General features: G+C 43.0%; 1 protein-coding gene across 7 annotated transcripts in view; it reads left to right on the forward strand.

The window, feature by feature from the left end:
* The first annotated feature begins 5715 nt into the window (after nt 1-5715).
* The window catches only part of PCNX1 (pecanex 1), a 236382-nt gene continuing 229033 nt past the window's right edge, over nt 5716-13064 (forward strand). For all 7 annotated transcript variants that reach the window (XM_089686842.1, XM_089686844.1, XM_089686845.1 and 4 more), the window contains exon 1: nt 5716-6066. In XM_089686842.1, the coding sequence (XP_089542968.1) occupies nt 5914-6066 (153 nt within the window). In that variant the 5' untranslated portion in view covers nt 5716-5913. The remainder of the gene's footprint in view (nt 6067-13064) is intronic.

The raw sequence follows: 13064 nt of genomic DNA on the forward strand, positions 1-13064 counted from the left end.
CACTCAGTTCTTTGTGCCATCATTTTACTATATTTCTATAACCAGTCTATGGGTGTTGTTTTTTTTTTTTTGGAGAACAGGGATAGGGTTGAGGGAGTTAAGTGGGATAGTCCAAAAACAAGAACTACAGTGGGGATCGAAAGCTTGGGCACCCCAGCTAAAAATTTGTATTAATGTGCATAAAGAAGCCAAGGAAAGATGGAAAAATCTCCAAAAGGCATCAAATTACAGATTAGACATTCTTATATCATGTCAACAAAAGTTAGATTTTATTTCCATCATTTACACTTTCAAAATAACAGAAAACAAAAAAATGGCGTCTGCAAAAGTTTGGGCACCCTGCAGAGTTAATATCTTGTACTGCCCCCGTTGGCAAGTATCACAGCTTGTAAACGCTTTTTGTAGCCAGCCAAGAGTCTTTCAATTCTTGTTTGAGGTATCTTTGCCCATTCTTCCTTACAAAAGTCTTCCAGTTCTTTGAGATTTCTGGGCTGTCTGTCACGCACTGCTCTTTTACCGTCTATCCATAGATTTTCAATTATGTTGAGGTCAGGAGATTGTGAAGGCCATGGCAAAACCTTCAGTATACGCCTCTTGATGTAATCCCCCGTGGATTTTGAGGTGTGTTTAGGATCATTATCCATTTGTAGAAGCCATCCTCTCTTTAACTTCAGCTTTTTCACAGATGGCATCAAGTTACCATCCAAAATTTGCTGAAATTTTATTGAATCCATTTTTCCTTCTACTCGGGAGATGTTCCCTGTGCCACTGGCTGCAACACAACCCCAAAGCATGATTGATCCAACCCCATGCTTAACAGTTGGACAGAGGTCCTTTTCATTAAATTCTGTGCCCCTTCTTCTCCAAACGTACCTTTGCTCATTCCGGCCAAAAGGTTCAATTTTAACCTCATCGGTCCACAGAACTTGTTTCCAAAATGCATCAGGCTTGTCTATATGTTCATTTGCAAAGTTCAAACGATGATTTTTGTGGTGAGGACATAGAAGAGGTTTTCTTCTGATGACTCTTCCATGAAGACCATATTTGTACAAGTATCTCTTTATAGTGGAATAGTGTACCACAACTCCAGTGTCTGCCAGATCTTTCTGGAGGGATCGTGCAGTCAAACGTGGGTTTTGAACTGTATTTCTCACAATCCTGCGAGCTGTTCTGTCTGATATTTTTCTTGGTCTTCCAGATCTTGCTTTAACTTCCACTGTTCCTGATGACTGCCATTTCTTAATTACATTCCGAACAGAGGATATTGACATCTGAAAACGCTTTGCTATCTTCTTATAGCCTTCTCCAGCTTTGTGAGCGTCAACTATTTTCAGTTTCAGTTTTCTAGACAACTGCTTAGAAGAACCCATGGTGCTGATTGTTGGGGCAAGGTCAGATGAGTCTGGGCATTTAAAACCTTTGAGATTGACATGACCTGGTCTTCCCAGATGATGATTGAGAACAATCCATGACACTGGCAGGTCTCAGCTTTGCAAAGGGGGCAGTGCATGCTATAAATTCTGCAGGGTGCCCAAACTTTTGCAGATGCCATTTTTTTGTTTTCTGTTATTTTGAAAGTGTAAATGATGGAAATAAAATCTAACTTTTGTTGACATATTATAAGAATGTCTAATCTGTAATTTGATGCCTTTTGGAGATTTTTCCATCTTTCCTTGGCTTCTTTATGCACATTAATACAAATTTTTAGCTGGGGTGCCCAAACTTTCGATCCCCACTGTATGTACAGTTGAGGACTTAGGTATTCTTTCGGATAAGCTATGACAAAGTCCGTACTTGAAACAAACAGTAGACTGCAGCTTTATGGCACCAGTAGTAGTAGTAGCTGCAACCTAGAGCAGAGTCCCCTTAGGTAGGAGATTAAGTGGACAAAGCTCATTGGAACACCAGCTGGTGTCCCCTAACTAGCAGGTCACAGCAACACTGATTATAGTGTGCAAGTTATGCTTTTACCTAACAACAATCATAACCACCATACAGTGTGACAACTAAATTTACCTATCAAAATACAAACTATATCTATCTGTCTAAACTTAGCACCTATCTAGGAGGGTGCTACAATGGCATGGCGGACATTTTGGGGTATTGAGCAACATGGTTGTCACACACAGTGTTTCGTGTGCCCAGTATCATCACAGGGCTCATATGCTAGAATTACATTGGCCAGTGGAAGGAGTTTGGAGAGACTGAAGGTCCATTCAGCTTTCAGTGCCAACCATTTAGTTAGGGCCCTTCCCCTAGATCCAGGGTTCAGGTACAGAGACACTTGGTCCTCTCTTTGTTTGTGGTATTGCACAAATTTGTTTATCTGTTAGTGTTTGATCCTTGTGCTGTTCTTTTTTTTTTTTTAATGTTGGCTGAAAGGGAGTTTATCTGAAGTTTTGTAACTCCTGTGGCAATGCTGGAAGGTTTGCTGTCATCTGGAATCAGAGAACCTATCCATCAGTGGCTCCTTCAGGATTGAATGCTACATTTTATCACTGTACCACCCACAGTAGCAGATTTGGTAAAGCTACAAAAACTGTTACTGGATAGTTGTTTTTTTTAATGTATTTCTTCAAACTGTCTTCTATGCATTTTGGACACAACTACCTCTGCTGACTATCCCTATTCCACATTTTAGTGTTCTTCTGTGTGCATGAACCAATACAGGAAAATGACGGAAAGCTAAGTGTACAATTCTGTGTTATTTTAATGTTGAATAGAGCAGGAAAGAGCTAAAACCAATGTCAATTTTTCCTACCAGCTGTGACCTATAGAGGAAATTTCTCTTTATTTGCTGTCTTGTGGACACAACAGGCAGTAGGAGGAAATTTCGACCAGTGATGGAAATGTCCTTTTAGGCTAGGTTCACATCTGTGTGGCTCTGCAAGCCACATCTTACGCAGGCACGGCAGTCCATTCATTTCAATGGGCTGTCATGCCTCCTGAAACACGGGGAAAATGTCCCTGCAGCATTTTGGAAATAGCAGCCCACACAAGAAGCATTAATGGCACCAGCATGCAGCTCCAGCATTTTCTTTGTGCAAGTGGTTATGGCTGTGGGAAGGGTGTGTTCCTGCAGCCGTAAACACCTGCATTGATGTGAACCAGTAGACAGTTAGTTTCTTTAGACAGTTCTCACCCAAATAGGTTACCCATTGGAATATTTACCCTCTTTTCCTACTCTTTGTAACATCATAGACCTCATGCAAATAAGCAAAAAACCTCTTACAGTGTTTTTGGAGCCCGGCAGGTGCAGAACAGAGCCTACTGCCAGCAGCCTATCAAAATCTATGATGGGCTGAAATTTAAGGCACCTTCATGCTCTTCCAAGCAGTTCTTGAGGTTAGGTGATATGTGTTCAGGGACGTAAGCCCTGAATGCAGAAACACTTGGATTATATGCTGTACTGAGTACATGAGGTTACAAAGTTCTATTTTATTCAGCTTATGGACACATACACAGAGTGACAATCACTAAGAGTGACACAGAGGAATCAAAACCTGAAAGTGGTGCTGACGCTACACTGCTCTGTCCAAACTTTTAGATATTTTACCGATCTCTAAGGTTTTGTTCATATGGGCGTACAGTATGACACCTGGTTCACATCTATGCGGCCGTTCGGGTTGCATTTTGTACGAGCACGAGAGCACATTCATTTGAATGGATTCCCATGCCCGTGACACGCAGTGAAAGAAGTCCCTGCACTTCTTCTGAAAACGCAGCCTGCACTGGAACCTCGATTTCCAGTATGGTTGCGTTTTCCAGTGCGGGCAGCGTGCCATTAGAACTAATGGCACCCTCCCGCGGGTCTGCATTTCCCTGTGCGTGTGGTGCTGCTTCACGGATTTTCATGCGGATCCGCAGCGACACCACCCACACAGATGTGAACCTAGGGTTATAGTGTATGCCCATGAAAGGACTATGTTTTCCAGCACAGGGATGGATGCACAGGTGTTTTGTCCATTCCCATTATTTTCAATTTAGATATAGAGGCTGCACAGACAGAGCTGCTGCTCCCGATGTGACAGCTATTGGGGGGAAGGTGCACAGCCCAGAATACACACTGTCTGTGTTTGTCTGTCAAGGTTGTGCACTTGCATGGTTGTCACATTGGAAGCAGAAGCTGTGTCCGTGCATCTGCTTTGTCCCAATTGATATGAATGGCACTGCCTGCACGGGGATGCATAAAATACCTGTGTATCCCTAGCCCTAGCACTGGCGTATGCTATAGTGTGCCTTTGTGAACAAGGCCTACAAATGATGCATTTGGATTACCTAAGGGTAAGTAGGTTGTATGGCGTACTCTGAAATGGTTGACAATGGGATGGCTTTATTAAAACTGGAGAGTGCAAAATCTGGTGCTGCTGAGCATGGTAGCCAATCAGCTTCTAACATCAGCTTGTTCAATTAAGCTTTGACAAAAAAAATAACTGGAAGCTGATTGGTTTCTCTGCAGAGCTGCAGCAGATTTTGCACTCTCCAGTTTCAGTAAACCAACCCCTATGGGTCACACAACGCATATAAGTGATACAGATCTCTTTATTTTGTAGTATCCCTTGTCAGCAATGTATGTAGCTTTTTTTCTGCCCTATGCAACACAAACATCGGCCACCCCCCACCCCTGTGGAAGAGAGAGCCTGAGACATTGACCAACAAGACTTCGCCCACCAACCCAAGAGATCCTACCACTGCCCCCCATGCACCGCCTTCCCCACCCAGCGAGAAAGACACCTTCACAGCTCCGGACATCCTTGGGAATGAGAGTCGGGCTCTGCATATGCCGTAAACCAGCCCTCAGCCGCTCTTGGATCCCACCTAACTCCCATGCCGCATGTGTCCCTTCTTCAGCCCTTCTTCCAAGGGGTAGCGCTGCCCCCCGAAAAATGCTACCCTAGGCAAATGCCTTGCTTGCCTTGTGGTAAATACGCCCCTGTCCCTTGTACAATCAACGACACATATGACATAAAATGATGCTTATGACAGTTTCCTATTTGTCGATAACTCCTCAGAGGTTATGTACTAAAGATGTGCAATCACTACCGTATCCTCAATAAAGTGGAACTAAACCCCTCTATCCTTTACAGCCAAGAAGCCACCATCTTAGCTTCTGTTTGGCCCACAGTTGCCATGGTGCTGCACATGTGATCAGCTGTGACTCCGGCCATTTGATGGCATGACAGTTCATCTGAGTGCACAGGCAACTGTAACAATTATCGTTCACCACATGCCTTGAATGTAACTGTTTTGGAAACCCGTTAAATCGATGGGTTTAGTTCGGCTTTAACACGCAGCTGCAATGTTTATATTCCGTGTCCCTGTTCCGTACCCCTCCCCCTGGGCTCTGTAACCTTTCATTCAGCAAAACATCAATATGATAAGCCCATCCACATACCTTTATTAGCTCTTTACTGCTGTTTATATTTCTTTATGTATGTTACACGTTACTACAACAACCCCATTGTAACTCTTTGTACTGCTGTTTGGATCATTATTTGTAAAATGTAAACACACATTTCTACTTCTGTAAAAAAAAAGAATGCATGATGACGACATATTCATTTCCATTTCAGTAGAAGTGCGCTGGGTGAACTAATAATAACACACGGCTCCATTCAGCAGGATAGGGCATGTTACGTTCCAGGCTCTTACACTAGGTGGCGCTGGTGTCTCCGGCCGATCCCTCTGCTGGGTGCTGGAGACGATCTAGCCCGAGCTCTCTGGTCGTGCTGAAGGGAGAACGAGCGCTGAGGGCTAAGGCCGCTCGTCGCTGGAGGACCCGAGCTTCCTCCGGGGGTGAGAGGGGATAAAATGGCCGATGTGAGGCCGTCCGGGCCTTTCCCCCAACGCCGTGTCCCTCTTCTTCTTCGGACGGGAAGGTGAAGGCGGCCCGGAGGGGTGACACGGAGGACCATGGGCTCTCAGACGCTGCAAATCCTCCGGCAGGGAGTGTGGGCTTCCATCACCGGGGGCTGGTACTACGACCCCCACCAGAGCACCTTTGTCAACACCCTGCACCTCTACATATGGCTCTTCCTGCTCTGCTTCCCCTTCACCCTCTACATGGTGAGTGTATACAGCTTCCTCCATCTTGTCTGCTCTCCAGGCCTTCCCTTCTGTCTACTGCCATCCCCACACTGGCTGCCTGCTTGCTGAGGGGGCACTGCCAGGGGGCTGACAGGAGCAGGAGGGGGGATCAGGCCTGGCCTACATCACAGCTTTGTGTTAGAGGTGCCATAGCATCCTCATCATATATATAGATGTCATACTATCATCATCACATACATTTACATGCAGACATCTATTCATACACACATGTACAGTACTTCATAAGCTCATCATCACATACATACACACGTCATAACATAATCCTCATATACATACAGACACATACAGTATGTCATGACATACCCATCACAGACACATACAGTATGTCATGACATAACCATCACAGACACATACAGTATGTCATGACATAACCATCACAGACACATACAGTATGTCATGACATAACCATCACATACACACATATACATACAGTATGTCATGACATAACCATCACATACACACATATACATACAAACACATACAGTATGTCATGACATAGCCATCACATACACACATATACATACAAACACATACAGTATGTCATGACATAGCCATCACATACACACATATACATACAAACACATACAGTATGTCATGACATAGCCATCACATACACACATATAGTATGTCATGACATAATCATCGTATACATACTTGTACATATATACACCCACACTTACAGTATGTCATGACATAATCCTCACATACATACACACTTACATATACATACAGACATATACAGTATGTTATGACATAACTATCATATACATGCACACATAGACACATACAGCATGTCATGACATAACCATCACATACATACAAACATATAAACATACTTGTACGTATATACACCCACACATACAGTATGTCATAACATTATCATCACATATATATACACACACACACAAAGTATGTCATGACATAATCATCACATACATGCATGTACATACACACACACACACACACATATATATCATAACATAATTATCACACACATACATATAGACACGCACACATGCATGTATATGTGCCCTCACGTCATAACATAATCATCACATGCAGACACGTATGCCTAGTACACACGATGCGAAAATCAGATGGAAACAAAAAAAAATAGTGTTCGGATCTATTAATTCGTACACAGCTTTTAAGAGCTGGTCACAACAGTTCTTGGGAAAAAATCCGAAGGGACAAGCTCGAAAAATGTTCTCCTAAGATAACAGAACAAACATTTTTTGTGTAATTAGTACAGTATTTGAAAAAAATTGAGTGCCTAAGACTGCGCATGCTTGGAAAGGATACAATACATTACCTCACTTCCGAAGTTGTATTCTGTCTTACGAGAATTTTCATAACTTTAGTAACTTCTTCATTTTCAATATGAGACTGGCGTGCAAAAAAAACAGTGGACGATCATTTGTCCGGTATTGTCATCCTATGTACGATGCTTTACATATATGTACACACACATGCAGTATGTCCTAACATCATATACAGATACACACATACATCATATTACACACACACATATATATATAATGTGTATACAGTCATGGCCGAAATTGTTGGCACCCTTGATATTTTTCCTGAAAATCAAGTATTTCACACAAAAAAGGTATTGCATTAACACATGTTTTGCTATACACATGTTTATTCCCTTTGTATGTATTGGAACAAATATAAAACAGAGGCAGAAAAGCAAATATGACATAATGTCACACAAAACCCCAAAAATGGGCTGGACAAAAGTATTGGCACCCTTAACTTAATATTTGGTTGCACACCCTTTGGAAAACATAACTGAAATCAGTCGCTTCCTATAACCATCAATAAGCTTCTGACACCTCTCACCCGGAATTTTGGACCACTCTTCCTTTGCAAACAGCTCCAGGTCTCTCTTATTGGAAGGACACCTTTTCCCAACAGCAATTTTAAGATCTCTCCACAGGTGTTCAATGGGATTTAGATCTGGGCTCATTGCTGGCCACTTCAGAACTCTCCAGCGCTTCTTTGCCATCCATTTCTGAGTGCTTTTTGACGTATGTTTGGGGTCATTGTCCTGCTGGAAGACCCAGGATCTTGGACGCAAACCCAGCTTTCTGACACTGGGCCCTACAGTGCGACCCAAAATCCTTTGGTAATCCTCAGATTTCATGATGCCTTGCACACAGTCAAGGCACCCAGTGCCAGAGGCAGCAAAACAACCCCAAAACATCATTGAACCTCCACCATATTTTACCGTAGGTACTGTGTTTTGTTCTTTGTAGGCCTCATTCCGTTTTCGGTAAACAGTAGAATGATGTGCTTTACCGAAAAGCTCTATCTTGGTCTCATCTGTCCACAAGACGTTTTCCCAGAAGGCTTTTGGCTTACTCAAGTACATTTTGGCAAACTGTAGTCTTGCTTTTTTATGTCTCTGTGTCAGCAGTGGGGTCCTCCTGGGTCTCCTGCCATAGCGTTTCATTTCATTTAAATGTCGACGGATAGTTCGCGCTGACACTGATGCTCCCTGAGCCTGCAGGACAGCTTGAATGTCTTTGGAACATGTTTGGGGCTGCTTATCCACCATCCGGACTATTCTGCGTTGCAATCTTTCATCAATTTTCCTCATCCGTCCACGACCAGGGAGATTAGCTACAGTGCCATGGGTTGCAAACTTCTTGATAATGTTGCGCACTGTGGACAAAGGCAAATCTAGTTCTCTGGAGATGGACTTGTAACCTTGAGATTGTTGATATTTTGCCACAATTTTGGTTCTCAGGTCCTCAGACAGTTCTCGTCTCCTCTTTCTGTTGTCCATGCTTAGTGTGGCACAGACAGACACACAATGCAAAGGTTAAGTGAACGTCTCTCCTTTTTATCTGCTTTCAGGTGTGATTTCTATATTGCCCACACCTGTTACTTGCCCCAGGTGAGTTTACAGGAGCATCACATGCTTGTAACATTCTTATTTATCCGCAGTTGTGAAAGGGTGCCAATACTTTTGTCCAGCCCATTTTTGGAGGTTTGTGTGACATTATGTCGAATTTGCTTTCTTTCCTCCCTTTTTTTGTTTTGTCCCAATACACACAAAGGGAATAAACATGTGTATAGCAAAACATGTGTTAATGCAATACGTTTCGTGAGAAATACATGATTTCCTGGAGAAATATCAAGGGTGCCAACAATTTCGGCCATGACTGTATGTATGTACATACACATGTCATAACATAGTTATCTCATACATACTTTTATACATACATATATACAGTATATAAACACATACTTGCGCACACACAAATATATATATTTTACATAAACACACGTCATAATCATCTCATAAGTCATCGTTTTTACATATACTGTAATCTACATGTGAAATTTGCCTTTTAAAGTATAACTAAAGGCAAAACTTTTTTTTAGTTTTGTTGAGTGCAGAGCTATTAGAACCCCTGTCAGGTTTTATTGCTGTCCCAGTAAGTGCTCTTTCACATGGACGTTCTGATCGGATCCGCCTGCCCGTTTTTTCAGCGGACCTAATCGGAACCTCCATTCTCCTCTATGGAGCAGCGGGTGTAAACGGACATGTGTTCGTTTACACTGGCTGACATCTGATCCAACAAAAAGGGACAGATGGGAATCCAATTCCCCTTCCGTCTGTTGGATTGGGTCAGATGAGAACATTAACAGGTGGTCTGTTTTCATCCGACTGCCCATTGAGGAGAGCGAGCATCTCTGTGTCTGCTCTGCAGCAGTGGAGTGGACATAGAGCTGTCATCCGTTTGCTTAGCGGGGATCAGCGGAGAGATCTGCTGAACAAGGGGATCTGCTAAACGGGTCCACTCTGTGTGAAAGGACCATTAAGGAGAATCACCCTCTCTAGTTGTCCTGTTTACCATAAACGTTGAAAGTAAAAGGAAAGTGACACGTCCGCTCCCCTCCCCTTCTTCTCCTGACCCAGAAGTGAGGGTGTTATGATGTCACTTCCAGGTCCCCATTGAGAGTTTCCCGGCAATTGAGGCTGAAAAAGAATGTAATGCAGTGCGATGTGCATTGCATTACATTCAGGGGAGAGGCATCCAGGGTCTTTTAGGCTGGCCATACACTATACAATTTTCTGTCCAATTTCTGCCCAATTTCCTTTAGATTTACCTTCAACTATGTAGCCTGCCTAATTGGATACAATTGAAAGTGTTGTTAGATTTGACCTCCTATTATAAATCTAAACCAAAAATGTCAAGAAAATTGTATAATATATGGTCAGCCTTAGACCTTGGATGTCTCAATAAAGAGAACCTGTCACCCAAAAAATCACATAGGGGACATTGTCCCCTATGTGATGAAGAAAACAAAATTAAGTAAAAAAAAAATTTTTTTTTTTAATTGTAAAAAATGAAAGTTACACCGAAGCGCATAACATCCCCTCCCCCAAAAAGAAAAGTTACATTTTTTTTGCCAATTTTCCTTTTGATAATTAAGCAAATCAGGAGATATTCATTAACATTTACCACCAAATGAAAGCCCTCTCGGTCCTGAAAATAACGAGCTCTAATTCACCTGGATACACTTGGTAGTTGCAGTGATATGTACAGATTTAATAACACATGCCAAAGATGCAAAATTGGGTTTGGGTGTAAGGGTCGGCTCACACAAGAACATGGTTTGAGAAAGGTGCGTTCCGTGCGCATTTCCTGCATCAAAGGTGATTGCACTGCCCTTGCGACCTGCATACGAGAGCCAATGTGTTGTTAATGGCACCCCAAATGCAGATCTCAAACACAGTTTGTTTGCAGGCACCAGTTTGCATGGTATTGCAGTACCATGCTGTTTGGGGCAGTGCAAACACTACTAATCCGCAAGTACTAAATCGTGGTTTGAGTAGTGACTTTGGCATTTCTTGGCATGACCTGTGATGCTTTGAAAGTTCCTATGCTGCAGTATTAAACATGTCTTCTTAGGTTTGAAAAATGCAATGTTGGTCCATGGTTTAATTTAGCAATGCCGATCCTTGTTTTCTCAAAGAAACACTGGATGATTGTGGAGATAATACTTTCACTACTTTTGCCAGTCCAGCATGTCTGCTCTTCCCTTTCCAGAAGCCCAGTTTGTGGGTGTTGCTATTGTTAGGCAATGATGTTATTTATACTGATCAGTGTAGCAGGGCTGACAGTCCTCTGCAGATCACTAAAGAAGAGGAAAGGGAGTGCTGAAAAATCCCCTACAACTGCAAAACTCTTTAGTGAGCATGACATTTATCATGATCTCCTTCCCCTGCTTGTGCTTTGATGGTCTCAGGCAAGCAACATTCTGCCCGTCTCCCAATTGTTCTCCTATGTTGTAACTTGTCAAACATGCACATTATAGGTAAAAATTATACTTTTTATTTAAAGTGATAGTAAAGGCTTTCTTTCCCCTTTTTTAATTACAATCATGTCATATTTACCTGCTGTGTTCAGTGGTTTTGCACAGAGCAGTCTTGATCCTCAGGCTCCCCGCTGGTGCTCTTGGCCCCTCCCTCCTGCTGAGTACCCCCAGATCAAGCAGCTTGCCATGGGGGAACACAAGCACGCTTGCTCCCAAGACACCCCTCTGTGTCCATTCACACACAGAACCACTGCTTGGCCCCACTGCTTCGACTGTCACATCGCTCACATGATTAGGAGCCCCTCCCACTGATAGTGAACAGTTACTGGGAGTAGTCGGTGACGTCTTGGTTAGTGTGCTGGGAACAGTGGTGTACAGTAGATGCATGTGGGCAATAGTGCATAGCTCCAGGTCTTGTGTTACTTTGAATAGTTCATTTGGACCAATATATCCCCAATGGACTAATTCCTTTTCTAACTGCTGTGACTGATGTCTGCTCTGTATGAACTGTCCAGTACTGGCAGCAGTATAGAGACTTCCTATTGGATGTTGGGCTTAGAGCTGCTGAGAGTGTGTTCACACTAGTGCAGTGACTGGTGGTTTTCGGCACTGGAAGAATGCCAGTCACCACTTGGGCACATGGAAAACAATTGTTTTCTATGTGCCCCGAGCACACTGCGATGCAGCTTGAGGTGCGGTGTAGTGAGCTGCGATAATATGCACACATGCTCTAGCATTGTAGCAATATAAAATGTAACTGAATTTGAGCTTTAATATTTTGTATAAAATGGTTACATACACTGATCAGTCATACCTTTATGACCACCCACCTAATATTGAGTAGATCCCACTTTTGCTACCAAAAAAAGCCTTGACCAATCAAGGCATGGACACCAGTAGACCTATAAAGGTATGCTGTGGTATCTTCAACCAAGCTGTAAGTAGCAGATCCTTTAAGTCCTGTACTTTGTGAGGTGGGGCCTCTGTGAAACAAACTGTTTTCCAACACATCCCACAGATGCTCAATTAGATTGAGATCTGGAGAATTTTGAGGCCAAGTCAGCACCCCAAACTTGTCATTGTATTCCTCAAACCATTCTTGCAGTGCATGGCCCATTATCCTGCTGAAAGTGGCCTCTGCCATCAGGAAATACTATTTCCATGAACTTGATCAGCAATGTTTAGGTAGGTGGTATGTGTCAAGTAACATCCACATGAATTGCAGGGCTCAAGGTGTCCCAGTAGAACATTGCCCAAAGCATCACAGTGCCTCTGCTGGGTTGCCTTCTTCCAATGCTGCATCCTGGTGCCATCTCTTCCCCAGGTAAGCAATGCATATGCACTCAATCATCCACATAATGTAAAAGAAAACATGATTTATCAGACAAGGCCACATTCTTCCATTGCTCCGTGGTCCGGTTCTCATGCTCATGTGCCCATTGTAGGCATTTTTGACTGTGAACACGGGTCAGTATGGACACCCTGACCGGTCTGTAGCTACTTAGCCCTATACACAGCAAACTGCGATGCCCATTTTTTCTGCTTTTAACGCATCAAATTTAGGGACAACATGTTCACTTACTGCCTAATATGTCCCACAAACTTTCAGATAC

Source organism: Staurois parvus, unplaced genomic scaffold, assembly GCF_062004578.1.
Source record: "Staurois parvus isolate SC_StPar_1 unplaced genomic scaffold, SC_StPar_1.0 ptg000414l, whole genome shotgun sequence".
Taxonomy (NCBI): Eukaryota; Metazoa; Chordata; class Amphibia; order Anura; family Ranidae; genus Staurois; species Staurois parvus.